Source organism: Clarias gariepinus, chromosome 23 (assembly GCF_024256425.1).
Source record: "Clarias gariepinus isolate MV-2021 ecotype Netherlands chromosome 23, CGAR_prim_01v2, whole genome shotgun sequence".
NCBI lineage: Eukaryota > Metazoa > Chordata > Actinopteri > Siluriformes > Clariidae > Clarias > Clarias gariepinus.
Window position 1 is genome coordinate 5,078,969 of NC_071122.1, and position 27,897 is coordinate 5,106,865.

General features: G+C 39.0%; 4 protein-coding genes across 8 annotated transcripts in view; 3 read left to right on the forward strand and 1 right to left on the reverse strand.

Moving 5' to 3' along the window:
- Positions 1–5,147, reverse strand: part of si:dkey-264d12.5 (cytospin-A) — a 9,439-nt gene extending 4,292 nt beyond the window's left edge. Inside the window, exons 1-4 of one of the 3 annotated variants that reach the window (XM_053483867.1) lie at positions 5,120–5,147; positions 2,381–2,554; positions 2,001–2,121; positions 364–420 (exon numbers count right to left, since the gene is read on the reverse strand). In XM_053483867.1, coding sequence (XP_053339842.1) covers positions 364–420; positions 2,001–2,121; positions 2,381–2,554; positions 5,120–5,140 — 373 coding nt within the window. In that variant the 5' untranslated portion in view covers positions 5,141–5,147. Of the gene's footprint in view, positions 1–363; positions 421–2,000; positions 2,122–2,380; positions 2,555–3,961; positions 4,065–5,119 lie in introns of those variants that run through there. The other 2 variants (XM_053483868.1, XM_053483869.1) reach the window with 2 other exon arrangements.
- Positions 5,148–7,839: 2,692 nt separating this feature from the next.
- emp3a (epithelial membrane protein 3a) lies at positions 7,840–12,090 on the forward strand. Its single transcript, XM_053484567.1, has 5 exons — positions 7,840–8,078; positions 9,172–9,270; positions 9,380–9,482; positions 9,574–9,714; positions 11,135–12,090. Exons 2-5 carry the CDS (start codon positions 9,193–9,195, stop codon positions 11,320–11,322), a joined length of 510 nt encoding a protein of 169 aa, XP_053340542.1. The 5' UTR covers positions 7,840–8,078; positions 9,172–9,192; the 3' UTR covers positions 11,323–12,090.
- Positions 12,091–12,174: 84 nt separating this feature from the next.
- fam83e (family with sequence similarity 83 member E) lies at positions 12,175–20,364 on the forward strand. Of its 2 annotated transcripts, none has more exons than XM_053484565.1 (9): positions 12,175–12,649; positions 12,909–13,529; positions 14,139–14,285; positions 15,967–16,091; positions 16,403–16,834; positions 17,071–17,127; positions 17,368–17,602; positions 18,908–19,099; positions 19,346–20,364. In XM_053484565.1, exons 2-9 carry the CDS (start codon positions 13,068–13,070, stop codon positions 19,538–19,540), a joined length of 1,845 nt encoding a protein of 614 aa, XP_053340540.1. In that variant the 5' UTR covers positions 12,175–12,649; positions 12,909–13,067; the 3' UTR covers positions 19,541–20,364. The 2 variants fall into 2 exon arrangements, with proteins under 2 accessions (XP_053340540.1, XP_053340541.1); XM_053484566.1 differs by having other exon boundaries at positions 12,962–13,529.
- Positions 20,365–21,739: 1,375 nt separating this feature from the next.
- Positions 21,740–27,105, forward strand: tnfrsf9b (tumor necrosis factor receptor superfamily, member 9b). 2 transcript variants are annotated; one of them, XM_053484214.1, is made up of 7 exons: positions 21,740–22,119; positions 22,750–22,869; positions 22,984–23,121; positions 24,877–24,949; positions 25,034–25,140; positions 25,239–25,376; positions 26,630–27,105. In XM_053484214.1, exons 1-7 carry the CDS (start codon positions 21,987–21,989, stop codon positions 26,740–26,742), a joined length of 822 nt encoding a protein of 273 aa, XP_053340189.1. In that variant the 5' UTR covers positions 21,740–21,986; the 3' UTR covers positions 26,743–27,105. The 2 variants fall into 2 exon arrangements, with proteins under 2 accessions (XP_053340189.1, XP_053340187.1); XM_053484212.1 differs by having other exon boundaries at positions 21,744–22,119; positions 26,627–27,105.
- Positions 27,106–27,897: the final 792 nt, after the last annotated feature.

Here is a 27,897-nt window from a genome sequence, read left to right on the forward strand (position 1 = left end):
CAGGCCGGTCTGAGTATTTCACAATCTGCTCAGTTACTGGGATTTTCACGCACAACAATTTCTAGGGTTTACAAAGAATAGTGTGAAAAGGGAAAAACATCCAGTATGCGGCAGTCCTGTGGGCGAAAATGCCTTGTTGATGCTAGAGGTCAGAGGAGAATGGGCCGACTGATTCAAGCTGATAGAAGAGCAACTTTGACTGAAATAACCACTCGTTACAACCGAGGTCTGCAGCAAAGCATTTGTGAAGCCACAACACGCACAACCTTGAGGCGGATGGGCTACAACAGCAGAAGACCCCACCGGGTACCACTCATCTCCACTACAAATAGGAAAAAGAGGCTACAATTTGCACGAGCTCACCAAAATTGGACAGTTGAAGACTGGGAAAATGTTGCCTGGTCTGATGAGTCTCGATTTCTGTTGAGACATTCAAATGGTAGAGTCAGAATTTGGCGTAAACAGAATGAGAACATGGATCCATCATGCCTTGTTACCACTGTGCAGGCTGGTGGTGGTGGTGTTATGGTGTGGGGGATGTTTTCTTGGCACACTTTAGGCCCCTTAGTGCCAATTGGGCATCGTTTAAATGCCACGAGCTACCTAAGCATTGTTTCTGACCATGTCCATCCCTTAATGACCACCATGTACCCATCCTCTGATGGCTACTTCCAGCAGGATAATGCACCATGTCACAAAGCTTGAATCATTTCAAATTGGTTTCTTGAACATGACAATGAGTTCACTGTACTAAAATGGCCCCCACAGTCACCAGATCTCAACCCAATAGAGCATCTTTGGGATGTGGTGGAACGAGAGCTTCGTGCCCTGGATGTGCATCCCACAAATCTTCATCAACTGCAAGATGCTATCCTATCAATATGGGCCAACATTTCTAAACAATGCTTTCAGCACCTTGTTGAATCAATGCCACGTAGAATTAAGGCAGTTCTAGGGCGAAAGCGGGTCAAACACCGTATTAGTCTGGTGTTCCTAATAATCCTTTAGGTGAGTGTATATATAATGCTACTACTACACTTTTATGAAGATAGAAGTAATTTTCTTTTTAGAATGTAAAAAAATAGATCTTATTTCTACTCCTAAAAGTAGGACCAAAATTGCATTACTCTGGGAATTTTTGGCCACTTAGGAGCAATTTCTTACTCTGAGACGCTTAGTAAATACGGGCCCAGAGCTGTGTTTTAATAGTGAAAGTAAGAGCATTTACATACAAACACAATGTGATGACAATCAACAGGATTGGGACTAAACAGCTGCGTGTCCAAAAAAACTTGTAAAGGCTTTCTCACTTGTAAGTGAGAAAAAAGGCTTTAATTTGCTAGGTAGCATAAAAAATAGACTTTGGGGCACAGTGGTATAGTGCTCGCCCTATCATCCGGAGATCGCTGGTTCGATCCCCGAGTGATGCTGTTACCTCTCACAGCCGGAGGTCTAGAGAGAGCTGATTGGCCGAGCTCTCTCAGAGGGGAGGAATGAGAGGTACCTTGTGCCCCCACATTAATCAGGGCTTTACAGCCAATCAGGGGCGTCTGTGAGCTCCCGCACGGGGAAGGAGCGGCTAGCGCTTTCCTCCGAGTGTGTTACTCCGCCCCTATCGGTGCGTGAGCAAGCAGTTCGAAAAGATGCGGTCGGCTGGCGTCACGTGGTTCGGAGGAAACACGTGATAGTCTTCGCCCTCCCGACTGAGTGGTAGTAGTAGCCTTAATGTGGGAGCCCCCTAGTGACGGGGAGGAATTGGACACGACTTAATTAGGGAGAAAATCAGGGGGGAAAAAAAATAATAATAATAATTAAAAAGAAAAAAAAAAGGACTTTGGAACAAATGGACTTTGGAGCAAAATGTCTTTCTACATAGGGTTATTCCTGGATCCAAAACACCATAATCAAAGCTAATGTCAGTCAAAGAAAGATTTAAGTGTGCAACCTTTTTTTTTTTTTTTTTAAAGCAAATCATAATGTATAAAATAAGGAGAGTGAACCTTGCTCCAGATTGAGCTCTGTCAGGCTGGAGCGGAGAGTTTCATTTTCCCACTCGAGCTCCAGTGCCATGGAGTGCCTTGTCTTGGAAAGGCTCCGGATGTCCTGAAGGCAGAGCTGAACCTGTACATACATACACACAGATGTACAAACCATGTAAAGATTTGGAAAATAGCAGAAACACAATTTAACGCTGACGTATAAAAATGTAAGCATACTGCACTGGATGTTCTGTAAAATAGAGGACATATTTTGGTGAAAAAAAAAATCCCCAAAACCTCTAACAAGCGCTAAGCTCAATCTTACTCTCAGTGCAGCTCCAGAGTACAGTACAAGCTTCTCTAGCTGTAAACTATGCAAACATTCCATTACCAGAAATTACCGTGTCATTTTCAGCAGCATGTTTAGCTCGCACTTCCTTAAGTTCCCGAGTGAGCATCCTCACACTGTTCTCCTTCTCGACAAGGACACGCCACAGATATTCCAATCGCTCCGCATCAGAGGAGACTGTCGCACACAGACCCTGCTGCTGCAGCCATGTGTCCATCTCCAACACCTTAAGAACAGATAGGCAGTTCAGAGGATCAGCAACAATTTAGCTCGATGTCATCAGGATCACTATAAAATACGTTCTCAGTCACTGTAACAGAAGGTTTAACATTTAGTACAGAGGTATGTGGAATGAGACGCAGGCACATGTTCATTTCTGATAACTTGTGACTACACTGCAAAAAAATGTCATCTTAACAAGAGAAATATTTGTGATTCTAGCCAAACTTATCTATATTTAAATATAATAAAACTAAAACTATTGCACTTATTTCTGGACAAATGTTACTAAAATTATAAATGAAAATTGCTTAATCTATTGACAGAAGATTCAAGAATTAAATTCTTAAAACTAGCAAAATTATCTGCCAGACTTAACATACTTTAATTACAAATAAGCTTCAGTATTTGGTTTGTTGTAATCTTATTTTTTTGAGCATACATTGAACTATATTAAAGGTATTTTTACTTGCTAAAATGTTGGTTTTGTGGTCTAAGTAAAGATACATGGCTCACACTGTATGGAGCAGTGCTGTATGTTATTGCCCTTATACTCTGCATCCTAAATACAGAACAATAAAGCTGACTGGATGTATATAGAGGGTCCTATCAGGTAATCTACATGACATAAATGTACAACATATGCTTATTTTTGGCTAATCATCAAAACTCAACGACATGTAAAGTGACTACAGTAGTAACTATTTTACCGTACAAGTCCCCTTAACTAACTTTACAACAAGCCATGACCCTTGGCGTTATTAAAGCGATGCTATAATGATTAGGAAAACCAATTAAGATTAGGCCTACTGTTAATTCATGAAGCATTATGACTTTACTAAGGACTATTTCAAAAGTTTCAGAACTTACTAGACTATTAAAGTCTTCGCACCAGTTTTAAACCAAAAAAAATTGTCCTTGTTTAACATACAATCAGTTTATGATCTTTGCCAAATCATTGGTTTCTTGGTGCTTTAATCGGCATGGAAGAAACCAATGATTTGGATCCAAAAAAAAAAATTAATAAATAAGATAATACAAGTTTCCTAAGTCAGCTTGTGTGCTGAATTCTTATGTACGCACCCAGGCTGACTTGTATTAAACTTATTTTGGATTTTATAAATGTATTACTATTCATGGATCAAATAAACATTAGCTAACATTCATTAGGCTGGTAAAATCACTACCCATCTATATTTAGTTAAAGATATATTCAGCTTGTCTTTTATTTATATATATATATATATAAACAGCAAAAAAAGAAACGTCCTCTGACTTTCAACTGTTTTTAGTTTCAGTAAACTCAACGTGTAAATATTTGTATGAACACTAAAAGAGTCAACACCATAAGACATAAACTAAAAATGTTTCCCAATGTGTCCCTAAATGAAGGGAGGCTCAAAATCAAAAGTACCAGTCAGTATCTGGTGTGGCCACCAGCTGCTTGAAGTACTGCAGTGCATCTCCTCCTCATGGACTGCCTATTGCGGACAGTCTGAGCACTGATGGAGGGATTGTGTGTTCCTGGTGTGACTCGGGCAGTTGTTGTGGCCATCCTGTACCTGTCACGCGGGTGTGATATTCGAATGTACCGATCCTGTGCAGGTGTTGTTACACGTGGTCTCCCACTGCGAGGATGATCAGCTGGACATGGCGATTTATCGCCCTAGCCACATCAGCGGTCCTCATGCCTCCCTGCAGCATGCCTAATGCACGTTCACGCAGATGAGCAGGGACCCTGGGCATCTTTCTTTGAGTGTTTTTCACAGTCGGTAGACAAGTCTCTTTAGTGTCCTGCGTTTTTAGAACTGTGACCTTAAATGCCTACTTTCTGTAAGCTGTTAAGTTCTTAACGACCATTCCACAGGTGCATGTTAATTAATTGATTAACGGTAATTGAACATGCATGGAAAACATTGTTTAAACCCTTTACAATAAAGATCTGTAAAATTTGGATTTTTACAACATTATTGTTGAAATACACAGTCCTGAAAAAGGGACGTTTCTTTTTTTTTTTTTTGCTTAGTATATATATATATATATATGTTTTTTTTGTTTGTTTTTTTTACCTTCTGATTTTGGTGTGACCATGAAATAAGAGAAAACCTTTTTTTAGGATTCTAAAGGTTAAATTAAACATGATGCAGGAATGTGCATTAGTTACAGGGCTGCACAAACTGCTGACTGATAAACAGAACATCTTACATATTATAACCAGCTCTAGTCACGTGACTAAGGAGGTTTTTTTTTTTTTTTTTTATACAAATAGTTTTAACTAAATAATCGTTTTTATGATTAGTGTTTAAACATTCAGGAATTAACATGATACGTTTTTTGTTTCTCTTTGAGGTAAAAAAAAATAAAAAAAATAAAAAACCTTTAACATTAGGTTACATCTTTAAAAAGGCACTCATAATTTGAAATATGAGTTCATTAAATATTAGTATAAATTAGTTTATTTAAAACCTTGAGCTAAACAAACTCTTATTGAGCTAAATAACCGAAGCTGTACAGTTTAGCGAACTGTGAGTGTCTTGTTTACCTCCAGTTATTAACAAAAAAACATATTTACCTCCTCTGGACTCACATTCATCACCGACTCGGAGTGAAATAAGGAGAAATAAAAGTGTTTTTCTCGGCGTCGATGCGAGTCGCAAACGTCGCGTCTAAAACTTAATTCCCGTAAAAATCTCGTTAACCGAACTTCACCCGCCTCAGGTCCGTGTCGCCGAGATTTAATTAAAAACTAACAAACAGAAAATCATCTCTCTGTGTGTGTGTGTGTGTTTCTCCTCCATGTCTGCGCCTCCCAAACACTCCGAAAAAGGACAAGAGGAAGGAGAAAAGAAACTCTTGACATCTCCTGTCCCTTTTCCGAGCTTAGCTTAGCTTAGCTTAGCTAGTACCGTGTAGTACCGTGTAGTACCAAACAGAACCATTTCACTCCTCAAAAGTCTTTTATTGTTTTTTTTTTCTATTTGCACGCAAGTAAAACGTGCTTAAACACGTATACTGTATAACACACTTATAGAAGTGCTGCCACTCTTCACTGAATAACACATGCAGTTATTAATCTGTGCCACGTGGTGGCGCTGTTTGCTTTCTTTCAAGATTTTATATTTTCAAAAATCAAAAATCAAAATTCAAATTTTATTTGTCACATACACAGTCATACACAGTACGATATGCAGTGAAATGCTTAGGCAACTGCTCGTGACCTAAAATAGAAGACTAGAATAGTAATAGGAAATAAATATGAGAATTAAAATATAGGGTAAATAGAACTAGAAAGAACAAAATCAAATATAAAAACTAAAGTTTAAAAAAATAATAATAACTGTATGACAAAAATACACAATATAGAAAATATTTGAAGAATGTATGAAGAAGTATAAAACAATAAGAGCAGCTGAACAGGTACTGTAGGTATATATTTATGTAATTTTTGTGTGGAATGGTGTTAGAATAAATAGTGATGAAAGAATGGTAATGTAATAGTAATGTAATGTCCACTGTTTAGTGTCTAGTGCCGTGCAAAAAATGCTTAAAAAGTGATTTATTTAAAGTGACTTGTGACCACCAGGTGTAGTTGTGCAGTGGCCACTAGTGTAAACGAATGTACAGAATGTCCAGTGTGTGTGTGTGTGTGTGTGTGTAAAAACCATATGTGTGTCAGTACTGTGTGGTGGTGTGATTTTTCCCTCAAACCTACTGTAAAATTCCTAATTCTAAAGCTTTTCATTCATGTTTTTCTGGATTGAAAATGATGATTTGTTTAAAACATGCACACACTTGCAACTAATAGTAAAGTATTATAATAGTGACAAAAAAACAACAACACCTGACTGGTTGTGTTGTGTAGAATTTTAAGATTATGCTAGTATTTATTTTAAAAAAGTATATAAAGTATTTATTAAAAACAAAATTATTTGAAGGACTGATTATCACTTGGATCCATGTTATTAAATATGTATTTACTATCATGCACAATACGAAAGAGTAACAGTAACTTGTGTTATTGCTATAAAAATGCTATAATCGTTGTATAATCGTAAAAAGTGATTCCGGAGTTGTTCCCTGTGTCCCCTTTTGTTATCTAATGGCTTTTTTCCCCCTTTTTTTTTTACGTTAAAAGCAAAAGTTGATGTGCAAATTCCCAGATAACTTGACCATTATTGTCCTGAGACCACAAAACTGTCCATGATTTCACTCCTATCACTCAGCCAATCACAAGTGTCTGTGAGCTCATGTATGAGGAAGAGAGCAAACAGCACTTTCCTCTAAGTGTGCTAAGGAGCTTTAAAATTTAAGCATGCCTTGAAGGAATCACATAATAGACCCCCTTTGTAAAACAAGAGTTTGAAACATAAAAACAAACCCTTACAGCCAAATCTTATCCTCTTCTTAGAGGGAACTCAGATACTCATCATGTGGTTACTTACAAGTCGTGGTGGTTGTTTATTTTCTTGTATTTAAGCCCTCCTGTTTTTTGTAACATTTAGGTTTATACCAACACAATTATTAATATTCTTTTTAGTTTATATAGTAACACAGACTCATTCACAGAGAACTGTATGTGTCATCATTCATATGGTGACGGTTCCTGCAGAGACATATGACAATTATGGAAGGAGTCTCCAGTGTGAGAGCTTTGTATTGACATTTCTGACCAAACACGCTGCAGTTTTTCTATCTTATTAAGGTCAGGAGAGAGCCTGGGGAGGGACTCTCGTCAAACGACATCTATGGGAAAACGACTGGAGTATGAGCATAATTAAAGAAATGACACAACCCTGGCACTGTTTATTTTCATAAAACAATCCATCTGTGTGTTTGAGACTTTTATTGCATCATCCTTTAACACTTTGTGATAAACACATTTCAATCTGATCATTTCTTCTTTTATCTTAATCTTCCAAGAGGAACTAGTGCAGTAAGATTGCTAAACTTGGTGTGAACTCATGACTTTACCTTGGGTCCATGGGTGGTCTGCATTTCCTCCAGCAGGAAGAGATATGATGGATGTTAGGAGGCTAATTGCAACGATTTTGCATCTTCCAGACAACTGAATGAATGAAACAGTGCTCAGAAATGGTGCAGGTTATCCTTAGATGCATAACTTCTATACTTCTACTTGCATAACAGCAACACTAAAACTTCCGCACAGTTTCAAACAGCAGATGTGGACTATAAAACGTGTATGGTTCTCATTTTGGTTTTGGGCTGGCCAGCTTTCTGACTCATTTTAGTTTGCAAAATCCCAGCACCCAAAAAAAAGATCTTTAGTGAAAGGCAGTCAGTTGGGCTTGGAGGAAATGGGTGGGGAAAATGTCCCTTTATGAACCATGCCTACATTCCACTTACATCTCTTGGTTTTTTTCCCCCCTGAAAAAGGGGAATGGATAGAGTGAGTAAGAAGGGGTGGAGAAAGAAAGCCAGCAAGACTGAGGGAGGGAAAGGGAGCGTGAGACGACTAGGAGAGAAAAGACGGATACACATTGAAGAATTCTTGTTCCCTTGAGTTCAATAAGGTAAAGACACATTTCTTCTTATTGTGAGGATCTGGGATTTAGGATTGCTTTGGGAATGTTTAGTGAACTTAAAAGCAGCTTTTCTTCTTGTTTTGTGCTTTAACATGTATAAGTTTTTGGGAGAAAAAAAAACATCCATTTGACAAGCTGATTTTATTTACTTTAGTCCATGATTATCTTGATTACGGTGAAGGTAAAGCCTTTGGCATAGCAGCCTTGAACTTCGAAGGACTGTCAGAGTCTGTGCCAGGTACCCAAACATAAGCGAAAAAAAAAAAAAAAAAACAAGAGCTTGGGGGATACTTACTCCCTGCTCCTGAAAAGAAAAAAAAAAAAAACTGAATAACCAACGACTCATATTATTAAGGATGAATTAATAAAATATTAATTATTATAAGGATTATTAACTTATAGCTGTACCTATGTGGCTGTATGGAATTTTGAGATGGTTATGTGTGTGTGTAGCTGTACACAAAGTGTTAAACTGTCATGAGGCACTTTTTAGCCCTTTTATTAAAGCAAGGCAGACTTAGGCTTTAAATGGGGTCTCTTGTCATGAGCATGCTCATGCACTCGCAAACGTCAGGCTAAATTCATTTTACGCTAGACTTACTTTAGAACACGAAATCAACCAAATTCTTGAGCGTCTTGAATCTGGAGAGCTTCCTCTTCTGAACAGTGTTTGGTATCCAACCACTGTATCTAGGGAAGTGAGATTTTTTTATTTATAGACATGAAAACTGCACAAACAGTCCTGGAGCTCTTTATTTACTTTTACACATACGTGATAAAATGCTGACTTGTGCAAAAAAGAGAAGGAGAGGATTTGAAACTGCAAGATGACTTCACAGACATGTGTTCAGATTTAGGCTGCTTAATTGTAAAGGAGGATAAGTGACATAATTCACGGTGTTGCTTGTGTATGGGCTTGGTTGAAGATCAAAGCACTAAGCACATACGCACTGCACTTCTAATTCCTGATGGATATGTAGAAGAACATGAGTTGAGTGTGGACTCACTGGTCTCCCCTTTAAAAGAAAACCAGAGAGAGAGAGAAGTTGAGAAAAACCTACTGGGATTTCTTTGCCTACAGGTGTTTACAGAACCGGATAGGATGGCCTTCTTGTTAATGTTTGTGACGCTGCTGCATTTGATCACATTGGCCATGTTGTTCATCGCCACCATGGAGAAGGTACAGTCATTCTTAATCATTCCTGTATTATTCTTAGTGTTAAATTTTATACATATACATACACATAGAGTACAATGCAATAATCGCAAGATGCTTCACTATATTGCAGTCCTGGTGGACGTGGGATAACGTAGACCGAGCAGATCTCTGGCACAACTGCATCTATGACAACACGACAGACACCATGATGTGCACCTCTGCGTCTGAGAACGGTACATACGCTCATGCTCTCTGAACGGATAAAAACAGAAACAAATGATAATCTTTCTTACTGTTCTCTGACGGAGGTCTTTTGTGTCGCAGATTGGTTGCAGTCGGTGCAGGCGCTCATGGTCCTGTCCGTGATCCTCTCCTCCCTCTCCATCATAGTGTTCATTTGGCAGCTCTTCACCACTTCCAGGAGGGGGCTCTTCTACTTCAGTGGGCTTTCTCAGATATTTGCAGGTTAAATACTTGGTATTCATAACATTTAAAATGCCTGAAGAAAGTAGTATTTAAACATAGTTTCAGAGTTATGAATGTAAGAATTTTTAGTTTCAAGGCTGACAGTCTTGTCATGTATAAAAGAAATGGGGAAATCTGTCTCTTTCTGTGCGACAGTTTATTTGATTCAACTCATCAATAAGAGTCGACTCACTGCCATTTCCCGCCCTAAACTACCCAATTTGCTATTTTATACCATGTGACTGTTTATACCATCGCCTTGTTTTCTTGTAAATGACACGTTTAAGTAGGGCTGTAGTTTGAATCACATTGTTATTTGAATAAACGAATTAAAGACTATTTTATAATAGAATATGGAGAATTTAAAAAACAATCTGGCTCCCATATTTTTAATTCTGGAAACGGATCTTTTTCATAATTCCTGAGAACCGATTCGCATAAAAGAGCTGACTCCTTCCCAAAAAACCTAGTAACGTGGTATTTAACAGTAGTATTAGGAGTTTAAATTGTTGTTGCTAGTCTTTTGGCTGCTCCCTTCGTGGGGTCGCCACATCAGACTATCCGATTCGCACACAACTTGAGACAGGTTTTACGCTGAATGCCCTTCCTGACAGAACCGCGTCATTTTACCCGGGCTTGGGACCAGCACTTGATCCAGTTGCTGGGGTTTGAGGCATTAGCTGGGAAACAAACCTTAGGCTTTCCACATGGCACAATTATTTACTTTAATTACGTTGAATATATAATTTACCAAATGTTCGGCTATACTGTGTGCTTACAATTTTGAACAGATTTGTAAACACAAGGCTGAATGAGTGCCAGCATCCACCTTCAGGCAAGCTGTTGAATTAAGAGTTGGTACAGTCCAGTGTTATCTAACCAGCAAACTTACGTTCTACCAAATGTAACCTACAATATACCTCTAAAATATAAAATAAATTATAATATCTTAATAAATAACATTGCAAGCAGCACAATTAATATGTACATGCAGCTTTCCTTACAACAAGGAAATGTTTACGCACATAATAAACGTCTGTTAATCTTAAAAATAATAACTGCCGAGTGCACGTGCCTTCGCTTAAGTGCCAAACGAGTCGGTCACGTGATTCAGGCAACCGCCAGGCTTCGTTTGTTCGATTGTTTGTCACGTGACTCTCAGGGACCCGACACGATGCGAGGCTTGGTTTGGACACGCCCCCGTCGTCACAGTGACGTCACTAGTAATGAGATCATTCATTGATGAGATGTGAGGAGTTATTCTGTGTGTCAGTGAGTAAATAAAGGCAACCATGCATCTATGTTAACAGTTAGAAGCAAAATAAATTTTAATTTGTCCGTAGTTTGCTGAATGCACAATGCTATGAGGTTATTAAGTCATAGTACCTTCTACTTTCTTCCACATTACTCTATCTCTTAGGTCTGGCCACATTTGCAGCTGTCCTGATCTACACTTTCCAAAGAAAAGAGATCCTCCAGCACCCCCAGAAGCGGCATGATGGTCATTTCGGCTACTGCTTCATCCTGGCCTGGGTGTGTGTTCCCCTGCTGTTCAGCAGTGGGGTTATCTATGTCCACCTGCGCAAGAAAACACACACCGCAGCCTGAAGGACCGACACTTAACCCAGCGAGTCGGCTCTTTGTATCGACTCTTTTAGGTGAACTTTGAGAGTTGACTCCCATTTATGAACTGTATTTTTCCCCTCTTTTTCTTTTCGTTCTGTAGGTTTAGGAAGTGCTAGTGTGTTTGAATTGTCAAGAACAAAATTCCAAACTGTTTTATTGTGAATGATGAGACGCTTTATTGTAAATCATTATTATATATACTGCACCGCTTACCATCTTCCCATAGATGGCGCTGCTGTCCAGGCTGATGCTTCATCAGACTCTTTGTATTGATCTGATCAGTTAAAATCCTATATTTTTTCATAGAATATTTTTGTGTGACCAAAAACAGAGCTGGCAGCATCCATATTATTCCTACTGAAGTATTGTTTTGGAATAATATTTTCATAACTGCTCTTAAATAGTTTTTTTTTTTTGTAGGTGATGTCTCATATTGGAAATCTCCATATAGACCTTTGTGGGATATTCTTTGAATGTGATGTTAAGTAATATATTAACACATACAGTACATGTATTAATTGTTACAGTATTACTTATCAATAGAGAAGCTTATTGTTATTTGTTATTATTACAGGATCGAAATGCTTTAACAATATTTTGTAATAAGTACTTTAACATGCTATATGAGCATTTTGTTAATTGTCATAATGAAGAAACATCTGTAAAACCTAACATACCCAAAGGCATTTGTGTTTCTTGAATAGTTCTAAGGGTATGCAAATAAATTTTGCACAAAATAACGTTACAAAATTTGTCTACTGAACCTGTTTTGCTGGGTTTTCTATCCTAAGCAAGAAAATGTTACGATTCCCAGACACCCTTTGTTTGTAAAGCACCACGTAAAAACAAGTATGTTTGACCGTTCTGCAGTAAGACTCAGACTCAAAGCAGTGTATACTATTCAGACTTTTTTGAGGCTAGGTCCTGTAAAAGTGTTCAGTAGGAACTGATTTATTATAATTTGTTCCAACAAATGGTGTATAATATACAGTTCCTAATCTACTTTATAGTCTGACTTTCTGATATGAGAAGCATGAGGCGTACCTCTGGCCTGCTCGTCTGGTAGAACCAGTCATGATTTGTATAGTTAGAGAGCACAGAGAGAGAGAAAGAGGCACTTTTGTGAGCTGGAGAGGGGAACAGATACAATACAGATGGAAACACAATATTAGGATACGCCTCATAGGGGAAGATTAAAAGGGAGAAAGTGAAGCTTTCCTCAGATCTATGACAGGTGACTGATTAATGCTGATTGTTTGCTTACGGTGAGGATGAACATGGATGAAGGCTGAAAGAGCACGCTGTGCAGGTAGGTCTTGTGTTGTTTAGGTAGAGCTGAGTGAAAGAAAGAAATAATAAGGAAAGTTTAGGATGTACGTGTGTGCGAGTGTGTTCTCTAGCCTGAAGCTGTTATCAACCCAAGTCTAGCTTCCAGTATTATTTCCAAATTGCATAACCTGTGTACACATAGGCTTAGATGACGTGTTTGAGCTAGGTTGAGAACATTCTTCAGTCTTAGCTTTGTCTCACTGGCTTCAGCACATGCTTTATTTTGCATTGCAACACAGGTCTAGTGCTTCTATAGGAAGGAAGAATGAAAAAGAAACTTTTTCCACAACAGACCACTTATACTTTGTGTAACACCATGACTGACCGCAGCAGCAGCAGCAGCCCAACCATCCAGCACTGACACATAAAAGGGATTTCAGCTGTCATTTCGGACCACAATGTCCAAATCTCACGAGCAGAGCCTAAATGAAAATGCAGTCATCCTTCCTGTGAACGAGTCCAACCCGGAATTCCTCCATTCGGAGGTGGAACGCAGCACCCTCGAATCTTTGCTAAGAGACGGCCCTGAAGCTTTTTACACCAAACTTAGTGCACATCAACGCAAACCCTTTCTGTCACCGGAGGAGGTGAATCAGGTCTCCAGCTGGGTGGAAGATCATCACGAGGAGGTTGTGGAAAATGGGGACAATGGAAGTGATGCCAGCTCAAGCGTGCAGGACGTCTCGGATCAGTATTTCCCCATGCTTTCAGACACACCAGCTCCATGTCTGGACCTTGGGTGGCCAGAGAAAGACAGATGGGATGGAATGGAGCAAGTCATGGTCTACACCAACCCCCCGGTGCAGCAGGCTCCCCACATCCGTCAGGTGATCAGGAGACTGCTGCAGGGAGCCACCATGGTAGGTACGATGGTTTTTATGATGAAAATCTGAAATCCAAACTGACCTTTTGGCATAAGTTTATAGCGCTGGTCTTAATAATGCACAATTTAATAAATCGAGGCACTGAAATCAGAGAAATCAATGTCTGAATCATCAGTGTGAAAATATGGATTCCTCTTCTGTAGACAGTAAAATGGGACGTGCTGTTTGTTATATGCTTCTTTTATTCTCAACAAATGATTATACTATCACTTTAACAAACATTTAATCTATTTCTCTAAAAAAAGATTTTTTTTTTTTAATTGTTGCATTGGTTCCCCGTCCATGGGGTACCCCACCTTGTGCCTCGAGTTCCCTGGGATAGATGGAGTTTTAGTCACACTGTGTTCATCTATAAATCTCTCAATTTCCATAAATGTGGTTTATTGTGGTAATAAATAATGTTATGGGTTTAAATATTTGTTACACTTTTTATTCCCAACCAATAAGAGCTAATCTGAGTTTAAAGGATAATACATAACTATTTTCGATTTTACACAGTACATGCTGAGAAGCAGATACAGCACCGTTGGCATTGCAGCACCTCAGATGCTCCATGTTTTCACTGTGTTTGTTTTTGTCGAGCAGCTGATCGCTATAGTAGCAGACAAACTCACAGACAGCGTCGTGATCAGGGATCTGCACGCGGCCGCATCTCGAGGTGTTGTCGTCTACATCATCCTCAACCAAAGACCTGCACAAGATAATCAAACACCAAATCTGCTCAAGCACCCGGTTAGTCATATTAAATCTGGTCATCCACACTTTCTCTATGATCAACCATTTCAACCATTTCTAATTTTGTTACCATATATCTGTCTCTCTTGCTTTCTAGCATGTTTATTAGTCGTTATGGGCCATCTCATAATTTAAACACCGTTTATTTTAATAGACAAACAACTCGGCACTCCTTGCAGCTCGGCTGTAGTAAACATTCTTTTTCCTCTTCAAGCATCAAAGAAAGGAATGTCAGTGATGGTACATACAAGCCAAGAGTAACAGGTTACACTGCATTTTATAAGTCAGAGTTAGCGCTTGGCTGAGATTTAAAAAAAGTGCTCCATGAAACTGCAGCTCCACGCTTATGTCTATTCAACATAATTAACTTAAAATACAAATTGAACTCTTCAGTGCAAGTGAAAAGTGTCAAATAAATAAATAAATAAATAAAAATCCAAAAAAAAAAAAAAAATCCCATGCATAGGTTAAGGACCCTGTGTAGGCGTACCAGGGTGTGACTGCACCAAATACATCTACTGTACCATTGAGGTGCCCTAACATGTGCCTGAGTAAGTACATACATCACTAAACAAGATTCTGTTAGGATTTAAACTTTACAAAAGCAATATTAGCCTTATCTTTAAATACACATCAGAATAAAACATTTTAGCTGCTCATTTTCCTGACTTCCTGGTTTCAGACGTGAAGCAGGCAGTCCGATCATGTTTCTGGCGTACTGAGAAAACTTTCTGACTTGATGGTATCCAGGCACTAATGAAATGCTGGGATAAGTGCATTAGTGTAGCAGGAGATTATATAGAAAAAATAAAAGGAGTTTTTCACTCTCAGAGTCTTGTTATACTGCACGATCAAAAGTCCCGCTTTGACTTGAATGCCATATTCACTTTAATGCACTTTTAATAGCATTTGAAGGGGCCAAAGTGTTTATACTTTTTTTTTAAATGTATGATCCAACGCTCCTTCTGGTAGAACCTTACAAAGTGTGTTCCTATCAGAAAGGTTTCAAAGTAGAACCATAGGTCCAAGTTACCCTTAAAGAATCCATTTTCAATGGAAACGTAATAACCTTTTCAATAACTCTTGAACAACAATGTAATTACACTTTATTTAAAACAGGCTTATACGGTTCTCCTTCTGGGGGATCATTTAAAGCTCATTACTTAGAACCCTAAATAAGAGATCAGTTCTATTAAAATGGTTTCCAAGTAGTAGATTCATCCAATTAATCTTTAAAGAACTTATTATCTTCTATGAATATCATTAGTCATGGTTTTATTTTAATATCTAAAAGGAACACTGGATATATGATCCCGGCAATCTGTCATTTTAACACAGAGAAGATGCAATTTAGACAAAAACTAAACCTAGCAAGTAGCTTGTGTGCAGGAGTGATGGAGTGAATCACTGTACCATGCTGGAATTCCCATTGGCCTTCTGTAGACACTCCTACATTTACATTTCTCTCCATGCTATTGTTTAAGGCTTCCAGCTTAATGAAGAGGTTTAACTTGGAAATACTCTTTCCTGTCAAATTTATATAGGATCTGTAATTGTTACCTGACAAACCAAAGAACTCTCTAAAATGTTAGATCTATCTTTATTGCATGAAACGTATTGATTTTGTTCTCCACATGCCAGTCCACTAACTTCAAGTATCTTATCGGATTTTTAACAGAAAATAATAGTTCGGATTCTGGGTGGAAAAACGTTCATGTCTGCGGATGGAAAGATGGTTGTAGGAGAGCTGAAGGAGAACTTTGTCCTGGTGGATTTGGAGACGGTGGTTGTGGGCAGCTACAGGTAAGAGAAATCTTCCAAGGTGTCTTCAAATGGAAGCATGCCTCATTACCAAGCTTGTGGTATTTAGAGATAAAAAGATAATGGTAGAAAGAACATAGCTCAAGATTTAGCTTAAAGGATCTTCAGGAGCACATCTGGACAAACCATGATGGAGCTACCATCCACAGAAACCTTAATCATGTAACCTTTTAAAATAAGGAAACACTTTCTTCTTCATATAACATATAATGTTTTTTCTTAGCAAGAGATCTGATAACCCTTAACCGGTAAAATCTTTGCCCTGAAACTTTGATTCACTTTCTGTTTTCCAGCCTGTCCTGGACTGACGCTCATCTACACCGGCACCTCATCACAGTACTGAGTGGCCCAGCGGTGGAGTTGTTTGACCGGGAGTTCCGCATCCTCTATGCTGCCTCACAACCCGTTCCTGACTCATGGAAAGCTGCTGCTCCCATGGAGCTCCCCACGATCGATCAAATTTTTGACCAACCAGAACCAATTTCCCCAAAACAAGCGCTGCTCAGCTGTCCACCCAGCCCTCCACCACCCACTGCTGCCTCTCCTATAGACTGGGAAGCTCTTGGAGTCCTCCCAAAGACTGGAGACTCTTCAGAAGACCAGGATTTGCCTGAGTTTTCAGAAGAACTGCCGAAGTTTTACAGAACAGAAGCTGACTTGTATGCAGGGGTTCCTGGAGCAGGGCCAATGGATCTTCATATCACAGAATGGCAAGATGAAAGTAGGTGAGTGGATCAAGTTAAGATTTATGGACTGGTCTCACACAACACTTAATTACGGGTGTAATCCCGTCCTTTAAGTTCACAAGCTTTCCACAGTTACCTAAAGGAAGCATTGTGCATTTCCAGACTGTAAAGTTTTAAATTTGCCCTTGAGCCAAATATCCACAAAGACTAGTATATCTTATCTCTTCTATGTAAGTATAAATACTGTGTGTGTCCCATGCTATCTTTTGTCACAGGTTATATCACGTTGCGCCTGAGGCAAGGCACCTAATGGATCACCAAGCGATGTTTTGGTGAGACAGAAACCTTTCTCATTTGGCCTGCAGTTGGACTGCAGTTATCTGCCTGAACACACACACACACACACACACACACACACACAGAGAGCTCACATAACCATAGAAGGAGCGGGTCCTCATGATTATCTATGATTAGTAGTTATTAGTACTGTATAATCATATGATTACATTTTTTTCCTCTTACAGTTGTTTATTCCTTATTAAACTTTATTTATCTTTTTTTTTTTTTTACAGGGGCATGCAAAAACCAGAGAGGCTTCATTACGGGTTTTTGACAGAACGTGACGAGGGATTAGCCATGTTCAGACACCGAGACTTCAGGATGGAGAGGAACCTGATGGAAGAATTTGTGCCTTTCTCACGCACTCACAGACATGAGAGTCTACTGAATCTGGACAGGAACTGGGCGGAAAGTGCAATCCCAGAGGAGACGATAGCTGGGTCTTCTGCAGCACTGCTCCATCAGAAGGTGCTAAAACATGCAACACACTTGTATATTTTTTCACACTTAGTGAGAAGACCTGACTTGAACGAAGGGCTCGCTCAGGGAATCTACATTCTTCAAGAGACCCCTTTGTCCTTAAATGAGGACATTACATCACGTTTTGTCCTAGTTACCTATATCCTTGTTAAGATCCTCATATAAAGACCATTAGGTATTAGTCTTTTGCCAAACTAAGATTTTAAGAGTTATCAGGTCCTAACCAACAGACACAATAAGGAGAAGCTGCAATACAGACACCATTAGAGTTTGCCATCCAAGTGAACAGGTTTGACAACAGGTTCATGTCATTCTTTTGTCCTAAGGCATGGTGGCATATTGGTAAGCACTGTGGCCTCACACCTCCCGGGCTAGGGGGATGGGTGTGAAACATGCAACACATACAGTATTCTCCATGTGCTTGGTGGGTTTTTTTACTCAGTTTTCCATTTCTTCCGTTAATTGGTGTTTCCAAATTTTCTGGAGTGTGTGTGGGCGTGTGCCTGTTATAGCTTAGCACCCTGTCCATTGTGTCCCCTGCCTTGTGCTTCAAGTCTCCTGGGATAAGTTCCAACCCTTCCCCAACCCTGTACAGGATAAGCGCTACAGAAAATAAATGAATGAATGAAAGATTATGTTATATGTCTCGACCTACTATACGTCTAAAGGTTTGTGCAGACCTGATGCTCATATTCGTGTTTCTTCATCAAAATGGTGCCGCAAATTGTAAAGCAAACAATTGTCTAGAATGTCTTTATATGCTGTAACATTACAAGTTCACTTAAAAGAGGCCCAAAGCCTTGTCCAGGACATGACGATGCTCCAGTGTCCATGAAGACACAGTGTATTAAGGTGTTAAAATCCTGACTGAACTCAGTCCCACTGAACCGTCACCTATGGAATGAACTGGACCTGGACCTCCTTGACATCCTGACATCAGCTCCTGAGCTCATTAATGCTCTTGTAGCTGAATAAATACAAACCCAGACAATAACGCTCCAACATCTAGTGGAACACATTCCCAGAAGAGTGGAGAACATTATAAGAGCAAAGGAAAAACAACTTCATATCACTTGTTTTAGCAATAGGATGTTTAACCATGGGATTGATGCTCTAGTGTCCACATACGTTTTGGCAATATAGTACAACTTTACTGTGAAGGAAGTCACGTCACAAAATATATATTTGAAATGTTTCGTTTTTTTACGTACAGGAAGTATGGCGATTCAGCTTAAATGGAAGGATGCAAATATATCATAAAGTCTGATGTTCTGATGCTTGCTTTTGTTTCAGAAACCCACTGGAGTGAGTGTTCCTCAGGCCGACAGCTCTTGGAATCTGGGCGACATCCTGAAAAAGCCCGGTGCTGATCATGGCACCATGGGCCTGCAGACAAAAATGGCCAGAAATCCAATCAGCACATCCACTCTGGACCTGAGTTCAACGGGGACTGAGACGCTGCAGAGGAGCCATAGTCACACCAATGTGCGTAAGAGTCGGGTACAGTTCCTGCATTAATTGTTGTAGTTGTGGTGTCATTTAAGGGTACTTTATGTACTTGAACGTTTTAAGCTTACTATATGGAGTCTACCAAATATGAAAACTACATCTAGTACCTACTGTACATAGAATACTTATAGTTTCCTCCACAGAGAGAGAAAATCTTATATTTCTTATTTAATTGGCATTAACATAATTAATTAAACCCTAAATTGTCTTTCTCCACTTTAGTTATACGACAGCTTCCCAATGACTCCAGCTCTGGCCCTGATGAAGAAGCGCAATGATGAGGTCAAATCTTCACTCCTGAGAAGTTCGAAAGTATTCCAGCCACTCCCCAGACTCCGCAGTTTCACTTTAGGCCTCAAGAAGGATACGTGGAAACCACCTTTTGTAAAGGAACAGCATTATAATGAAGACAAGTGAAGAAATCCTGACCGTCTGATTAAAAGTTCATTCTTAATGGCATTGTGTGGATTTGATCGACTGAACACTTGTCATTCAATAAGCATGGGGACAATTGAATAAATCACCTGAACTAAAGATGAGGTGCTATTTGGTAGTATTTGGACGTGTGGTTTAACTATATATATGTGAATTAGTGTTATGTGCCAGGGGAACCTAAGATCAAAAGAAGAAACATCTTACAAATTCATGACGAATGTACATGATTCACTTTTTTTTTTTACATTTTTCTTTCTTTCCTAAACTGAATTTTATTGCCACGTTACGTTGCTTAGATTAGACCTGAGTAACTGATCAACCTCAGATGATAACACGGGCTACAGAGACTTGTACAGTGGCCCCTTGTGCATGATGGAATAGGCCCCAAAGCTCTGGAATAGGCTCAGTCTGGACTCATCAGACCACATGACCATTTTCCATTTCTCCAAGTCCAAATCCAGCTTTTTTTTAACCCACTCTTATGCAGGAGATTATAAGAGAAACGTTCACCCATTTTATGATTTATTGTGTGAGATCAGAAACAACGCTCCATATCAGCCACATTTAATACAGGTTAAAATTGAACACACTCATCCACACACACACACATACACAATGGATATGTTGCTACTAAAAGCCCAGGAAATTGTATGGTACATTACCGCTGCTCCTCTAAATTACTAACCCGAAGATCTACCCTGCTTCAGCATGCAATAAAAGCTCACATTAGTCTCACAGCATGACTAAATTATTAAACAAATGACCTGAAGCTTCAGTGTCTAAAGTTGAGTCATTTACAGTCCAACAAACAAAAAATATTCAAATTTAAAGAAGAAAAAGAGGATGTTCCTGATGTTTTTTTTTGTATCTACGCACGCACGCACACACGCACACACGCACATACACACACACACACACACGCACACAAATATCAGAGACCTATAAAACTCATCAAAAAGTGGGCTTTCATGACACATTCTCATTAATAATGCAGACATTTTAATCTTTTCTTTGCTTGACACAGACAATAAGTTGACGCCTTTGAAACAAGAAGCAGCAACATTATTTTTCTGTAATGGCAAAGTGCAATCCCTTCCGAAACCTTTAAAAAAAATCTTTAAATAAACCTCTACTTACAAAAATCTTGAGATTTAGTCATATATCACATGATTTTTTTCACATATCCCAGTTAGTTGGCTGGAGCTAGAGCGCAGGGTCAGCCAGGATACACCGTCCCCCAGAGAAGACAGGACCTTCCACAAGGGTTCAACAGTGGCAGCATGGCAGCCCTGGGGCTGGAACCCACAACCTTCCTATCAGTAAACCCAGAGCCGTAATCGTTTGAGCCACCAATGCCCCCTCTAAAATTGCTATATAGAATATGGTATATATTATATATACTGTATAAAACTTGCAGTATACAGTGTATTCTGCATATAGTAATACAGTATGTTCTAGATTATGTGTTGCTATGGAAACAATAACATATAAGAAAAGCGAATCTTTATAAACTTGATTTGCAGAGCTGCCTCTTGACCAATCAGAATTCAAATCTCAAATAATGATTTTTTTTTTTTTTTTAAATAATCTGAAAACACAGCTGTATATAATACGATGTATACATTGATGTTTATACAGATTTGTCTGGAGTCTTTGGATAGTTTAGAGCTTAACCTGTTCTAAAGGGAGAGAGCCAGACAGCCTTGAGAACCTGTAAATAAATAAATAAATAAATATATATATATACTGTATATATAGGCCTATATATATATATATATATATATATATATATATATATATATATATATATATTTAAAGGTTCTAGAGTGTTTTTAGGGTACTAGGGTTACAAAAAATTCTTCTTGGGAAATTTATAATAATAATAATAATAATAATAATAATAATAATAATAAAACCCCTTGATGTTTGCTCAGGTAGCTCCCTCCATATTGTTTAAAGAGAAAAGAACCACATTACATGTCAAACAGCGTTTTTTTCTACGTCCTTTTTAGAAATTTCCCTGTGTGTTTACTGTTCTCCTTTTTAAGGAATTGCCCAAGTGTCTTATGGGAAACACTCACACAGACATGCACACACACGCACACACACACACACACATACATACGTACACATGTGCAGATACAGCAGGAGATTTTGATACTGACTCATCCACAGTACTTTAGCACACGTGTGTGTGTGTGTGTGTGTGTGTTTGCTGATGTGAGTGTGTGGGCAGTTAGAGAGAGGGGGTAGCTCTAGTGGGTGCACCACCGTGACATTTGGGAAGTTACATGTGTGATGTCATGTATGAAAAGTCTTCACGCTCTGTCAGTGAAATATAGGCAGTTATCCAGTCTGTCCACAGAGCTCAGAACCACTCGGACCAGTCACCACGTGTGTGTGTGTATGTGTGTGTTATACAGCCTGAATGATGTGGCTTGTTCGGACTCTCGTGCTGTCTCTGTCTCTGTCTCTGGGATACAGTGTGGAACCGGGATGTGCTGAGTGGAATTTACACCCCTCGAATGCCAACTGGGTTTGCTGTGAGAGATGTAAGCCAGGTGAGTGAACATAAAACCATAAAACAGCATAAAGTGTGTGTGTATGTAATAGAGAGACTGGATTTAACTTTTGTTTTTGTTTATTATACCCTGATGTTGAATTAACACACATATTAATTCTTACATAGTTCAGTATTTTTCATAATTCTGTATGATTGGCATTCTACTGAATAGAAAGTGTAGCATGTGCACTGTCGCATAGACAAACCACAGAGAGAGAAAGAGAGAGAGAGAGAGAGAGAGAGGCAGACAGGCAGACCAGAGAGAGACAAACTAAAAACAGACACGCTGCAGACTGATAGAGCAAAATGAAGATAGGAAGAGAGATAGAGCGACAAGAAGAGAAAGAAAGAAAGAAAGAAATAGAAAAAAAGCAAGCAGAGAGAGAGAGAGAGAGAGAGAATAACGAAGAAATAACTGTGAAGAATAAAGATGAACAGAAATAGAAATAATGCAAAAAACAAAAACAAACCCAAGAGCTTCCTGTGAGTGAACAATGCGACCGAACGTGACGTTGCACGAGGGTGAGAAGCGCAGCATGGAAGTGACGAGTGTACATGCGTGCACAGACATACTGTACATACACACACCGTCTAAGCAACATATAAACAATTTATTTTCCTGCTGCAGGAAACCACTTGGTGTCTGCATGCGGCTCAGAAGTGAAAACGCTGTGTGTGCCGTGTGTGAACGGAACCTTCACTACCAGCTACAGGGCCGAGGCCTGCTCGAGATGCACCCAATGCATAGGTACACACGCCACTCTTCACACACACACACACACCACACACTGCACCACACAGCACAGCAGCACACACCATGGAAAGACAGCTGGCTGGATGGAGTGTGTGTGTTTCGTTGCAGGTCCACAGCGAGTGAAGCATCCCTGCACTGCCAGCACTGATACAGTGTGTGAGTGTGTCCAGGGGTTCGTGTGCGGAAACCGAGTCTGCACCTTCTGCGTCCAGCAGTGTGGCAAAGGACAAGAACCTACAGACGACAGTGAGTCAGTTCTCTCACTCACCCGCTACAAAGACACAAAGAAGGAAAGAGATGAGTGTGTGAGGGGGGGAAAAAGAAGAAGAAAAGAAGCAGGCAGGCAGTCATAAAGGCAAATAAAAACACTGTATGTGTGTGACAAAGAGAGAGAGTGACAGACTGATAGAGAAACAGAAAGTGTAAGAAAGCTAGATAAAGAATGTGAGAGAAAGAAAAGGAAATATAGGCCAGAAAGAAAGAAAGAAAGAAAGAAAGAAAAGGAAATATAGGCAAAAAAGAAAGAAAGAAAGAAAGAAAGAAAGAAGGAAAGAAAGAATAGAAAGAAAAGGAAATATAGGCCAGAAAGAAAGAAAGAAAGAAAAAAAAGAAAAGGAAATATAGACAAAAAAGAAAGAAAGAAAGAAAGAAAGAAAGAAAGAAAGAAGGAAAGAAAGAAAGGAAGGAAGAAAGAAAGAAAGAAAAGGAAATATAGGCCAGAAAGAAAGAAAGAATGAAAGAAAAGGAAATATAGGCAAAAAAGAAAGAAAGAATGAAAGAAAAGGAAATATAGGCCAGAAAGAAAGAAAGAATGAAAGAAAAGGAAATATAGGCAAAAAAGAAAGAAAGAAAGAAAGAAGGAAAGAAAGAAAGAAAGAAAGAAAGAAAGAATAGAAAGAAAAGGAAATATAGGCCAGAAAGAAAGAAAGAATGAAAGAAAAGGAAATATAGGCCAGAAAGAAAGAAAGAATGAAAGAAAAGGAAATATAGGCAAAAAAGAAAGAAAGAAAGAAAGAAAGAAAGAAGGAAAGAAGGAAAGAAAGGAAGCCATCGGAAAAATTAATAAGAAGGAATAGGAATCTGATCAAACACACCGGTCCACACACACACGCGCTGTAAATAACCCTGTTTGTGAAGTCCCACCCCAGCATGTTTACCCTGATGTTTTTATTATGGGTTGATTTTCCGGTTTTGATCGTTATTGTTTACCTCCTAATCAAGTTTAAGTTAATCCAGTTCCGTCTGTATACCGAATGTCTGTCTAACACCTTTATTGCTTTCAATATCACTTTACCACTCACTCTGGTTCTTTGGTCTGTTTGTGAGTTAAAGAATAAAGCTCCAGCTTGCATGTGGATGTGTGATGTTGCTAGCCAGCAATGAGACAAGAGTTAACTCATTTTCTAACTAGCTAGTTAACTCTGGCTAAAGTCAGCGTGTCGGGTTCAGTTTACAGTCTATATACGTTTACTGTGTATATCATCTCCATCAGCGAAACCTTATCTTACTGACAAAGCTGATAGATAACTCTCTACTTCAAAACCTATATACCTAAATGGGAAATTGAGTCATTTGTACTATAGCCACGTTATAATTTACAATATATCCTCCTATAATATATATATGGAAAGTAGCCTATTAAACTACACTGCAAAACATGAGCGAGTTCTCAAGTTCAAGCACTAAAATTTCATTCAATTCTCATGTCTTTCGCAAACGACACATAAGTACTCCGTTCCTGTCTAAACCCTTAACACCTTGCACCTCCAGGGTCTGGGTTTGATTCCCACCTTGTGTGCATGTTCCTCCTGTGCTTTCTGGGTTTCCTCCGGGTACTCAGTCTGGTTTTGTCTTTGAGTGAGTGAGAGAGAGAGAGAGAGAGAGAGAGAGAGACTTGTTTATGATGTGACTGGCACAATTAATAACAGTGTGTGTAGTTAATAAACACTTCAGTGTGAAAGCTTTTCCTAGCAGTAATGCCCTATGTTTCTGTGATGCCAGGACGGTGCCGGGCTTGCCCTGCTGGAACATTCAACGATCAGATCCATCATAAATGCATTAACTGGAGCAGCAGGTAATACCAGCATCTAACACAAGCTTCACTGTGATTGTGACGTATGTGTCATTCATTTAACCCATTTTCTAAATTCTTCCTCAGTTGTCCATCACCCGATCAGCATATTGTGGCCTCGGGTACGGCCTCCAGCGACATCACCTGTAGTCTGTCACCTCTAAATCCCACCTCCCCAACACCAAATGAAAAAGGTTTCTGTATACAGAAAAAAACCTTTAATTGTTTCATTATTACACTATGGATAATAATGTGTTTGTGACCGATTGTGTTTCTGTGTGATTTTGTGTAGATTCAGGGATGATTCTGGTCATAGCTATCATTTGTGCATGCCTGATCATCAGCTCAGCATTGCCACTGTGTGCTGCCATGTATTTTAAAAAGGAAAAGACAGTGAAGATCCCACCCGGGCCTGTGGAAACTCCAGCAGGTAAATGATGTTAGAGTGATAGACTGATAAAATCAAACTTTTCTCCCCGTGCTTGGTGGGTTTCCTCCCACAGTCCAAAGACATGATGATTAGGCTAATCGGCATTCCTTGATTGACCAAAATGTGTCAGTGTGTGTGTGTGTGTGTGTGTGTGCCCTGTGATGGATTTACTCCCCGTCCAGGGTATACCCCCCCCTCGCGTCTCCTTGGATAGGCTCTAGGACTCCCACGAGTGGTATAGATGATGAGTGTGTGTGGGAAATGCTTCTGTGAACATTTTCACAAAACTAAAAATGTTATAATGTGGGTGGAGGGTTAACTGAAATAACCCTCCACCCACATTATAACTACATTATTGTAATTTCATTATACATCATATTAAAAAGTTCCTCTTCCCATTATTTAGTTTGAGTTCCATCGTTTAACATGATTTCTCTCACATGATGCATGATTTCCATGGTTTAGTGCAAGGTTTTCCAAATCCAGTTCAGGAGGGCTGTTGTCCAGCACAGTTTTTAAAAACACGCGTCCCAGGTGATTGGTGTCGGAGCCCTAATTGTTTGGAGTAATTCAGGATTCAAGATTTTGGTTTGAGATTCCCAGTTGTTTAGTGTAATTCCCATATTATTTTGTGTAATTCCTCTTATGTAACATCACCGCTTAGTCTATGACTAATATTCTGTAGTATTTAATTCCCAGGTATTTAATGTATAATTTATTGTGAATCATTGTTCAGAGGGTAATTCCCAGTTTGTGTGTGACTCATCGTTTAATGTGATTCCCACCATTACAGTACAGCCACCATCATGCAGTGTGGGATTTTTATAGTGTAGTGTATCTCCTAGTATTACATCCTCAGTTATTCATTGTGATCACTTAGTGTTTTTCATTGCGCATAAAAAGACAACGAAACCAGTCTGTGTGTGTGATTAACTTGTCTGATGTCTGAGAATTTTGCCAGAAGGTATTGCAGCTTACACTCAGATATCAGCAGTGTTGTCAAAAGTGTCCGTTTCCAAACAGAATTAATCCCCAAAAATGTTTTGGGTGACTTTACATAATCTTTGGTTGAAAAACAATACCTTATGATAGGATTAGGGTTCACAATGTACTAAACAAACTGTTATGTTGAACTCAACAATCAATTATAAATCATTAACCACAGTACTGCTCTCTCACTCTGTGTGTGTGTGTGTGTGTGTGTGTGTGTGTGTGTGTGTGTGTGTGTGTGTGTGTGTGTGTGTGTTCAGCAGGGCGGAGGCTGGTACCTGAACCTGAGCAGTGTAGTTTCTGTTTTCCGCAGGAGGAACGCGGCAGTCATTCGTCTCTCCTCACCGAAAATAAGCCCTTCGAGCTAGTGGTGTGACACGAGATTGCCCACTCAGATATATTATTAGTGTGTATTTATGAGTCACGCTTTATAACTGAATCCAAATTAAGTTATTTTTTTTATAAATAGTGCATTGTTTGTAATTTAATTTTCTACACACAGTTTTTGATTAGTTCTTTCCCCCTGCCTGGTGCAGGATTATTAATATGTATCTAAAAGGCTGGAATATTCTATGCTATCATAATTATATTTTGCTTACTGTCACTACTACTGTATAAATTATTTGACTCATAGACTACCTATTTGTTTCTTTACTATACTGTATATAAATTTTGTGATTAGTATGATTTGTATGATTCTTTTTATAATAAAGTCCATAATTTAAGTCATGCATTGTTCCTTTTATAATTGAATTGATTTTAAGTTAAAACATACACAAAATGTCAGTTAAAGTAGCAGAAGTGGTGTGACCACATTCATGTGTGTATGCGAGTGTGTAAGCGAGATGTGTGGGTGGCGTGAGCCCTGAGGTAAGCGAATCTATAACTCTGACATAGCTCGACTCCTCAACAAAATATTACACTAAAAGAATTCCTCTGCATGTGACTAGAAACGTAAAGCACATGAAGAGCTAAACATCATTCTCATCGACTCGTTCAGAGCCCTGCCATCACTCACAACCTGCATACATCTCATTATCAGCATCAGAGCTTTGCTACCAAAATTGTACTGTATGATCTTAAAATGAAAATTAATCTGGAAGTAAGTATGTATTCAGTGTCATCCATACAAGTAAGACAACAACTTAAAAATGAATTCAAATATATATCAGCCAATATCCACATTCTTCTATTGTCTATAGCACTTACAGTATTAAGGGATCCCTGGGATCTCAGGGCACAATGCAGGGTAGACCATGGATGGGGTGTCAAGTATACACATTTACACACACACACTTGAACAGGTCATTTAAATAGTTATAGTTCTGGGAATTTCCTACATTCCTTCTTCATAGTTTTGAATACTGCTGTGTGGTGTACCACAAGGCTCTGCACTCGGTCCAGCTTTAATTATTTTCTGTGCATTCCAAAAGAAGTTCTGTTGATTCACCAATTTGTACAACAATGAGACTGAAACATTGCTGGTCATATCTGGAACAACAGTTTACATCTAAATTAAACTACGAACCTG

What these genes read in the sequence shown, in the direction of transcription:
- fam83e (XM_053484565.1), top strand. Translation starts at nt 13,068, where the DNA reads ATGTCCAAATCTCACGAGCAGAGCCTAAATGAAAATGCAGTCATCCTT. An exon ending in TGCTGCAGGGAGCCACCATG is followed by an intron (nt 13,530 to 14,138) that starts GTAGGTACGATG and finishes TTTGTCGAGCAG; the next exon opens with CTGATCGCTATAGTAGCAGA. An exon ending in GTGGTTGTGGGCAGCTACAG is followed by an intron (nt 16,092 to 16,402) that starts GTAAGAGAAATC and finishes TCTGTTTTCCAG; the next exon opens with CCTGTCCTGGACTGACGCTC.
- tnfrsf9b (XM_053484212.1), top strand. Translation starts at nt 21,987, where the DNA reads ATGATGTGGCTTGTTCGGACTCTCGTGCTGTCTCTGTCTCTGTCTCTG. An exon ending in GAGATGCACCCAATGCATAG is followed by an intron (nt 22,870 to 22,983) that starts GTACACACGCCA and finishes GTTTCGTTGCAG; the next exon opens with GTCCACAGCGAGTGAAGCAT. An exon ending in TGCATTAACTGGAGCAGCAG is followed by an intron (nt 24,950 to 25,033) that starts GTAATACCAGCA and finishes ATTCTTCCTCAG; the next exon opens with TTGTCCATCACCCGATCAGC.
- emp3a (XM_053484567.1), top strand. Translation starts at nt 9,193, where the DNA reads ATGGCCTTCTTGTTAATGTTTGTGACGCTGCTGCATTTGATCACATTG. An exon ending in CACCTCTGCGTCTGAGAACG is followed by an intron (nt 9,483 to 9,573) that starts GTACATACGCTC and finishes TTTGTGTCGCAG; the next exon opens with ATTGGTTGCAGTCGGTGCAG. An exon ending in GCTTTCTCAGATATTTGCAG is followed by an intron (nt 9,715 to 11,134) that starts GTTAAATACTTG and finishes TCTATCTCTTAG; the next exon opens with GTCTGGCCACATTTGCAGCT.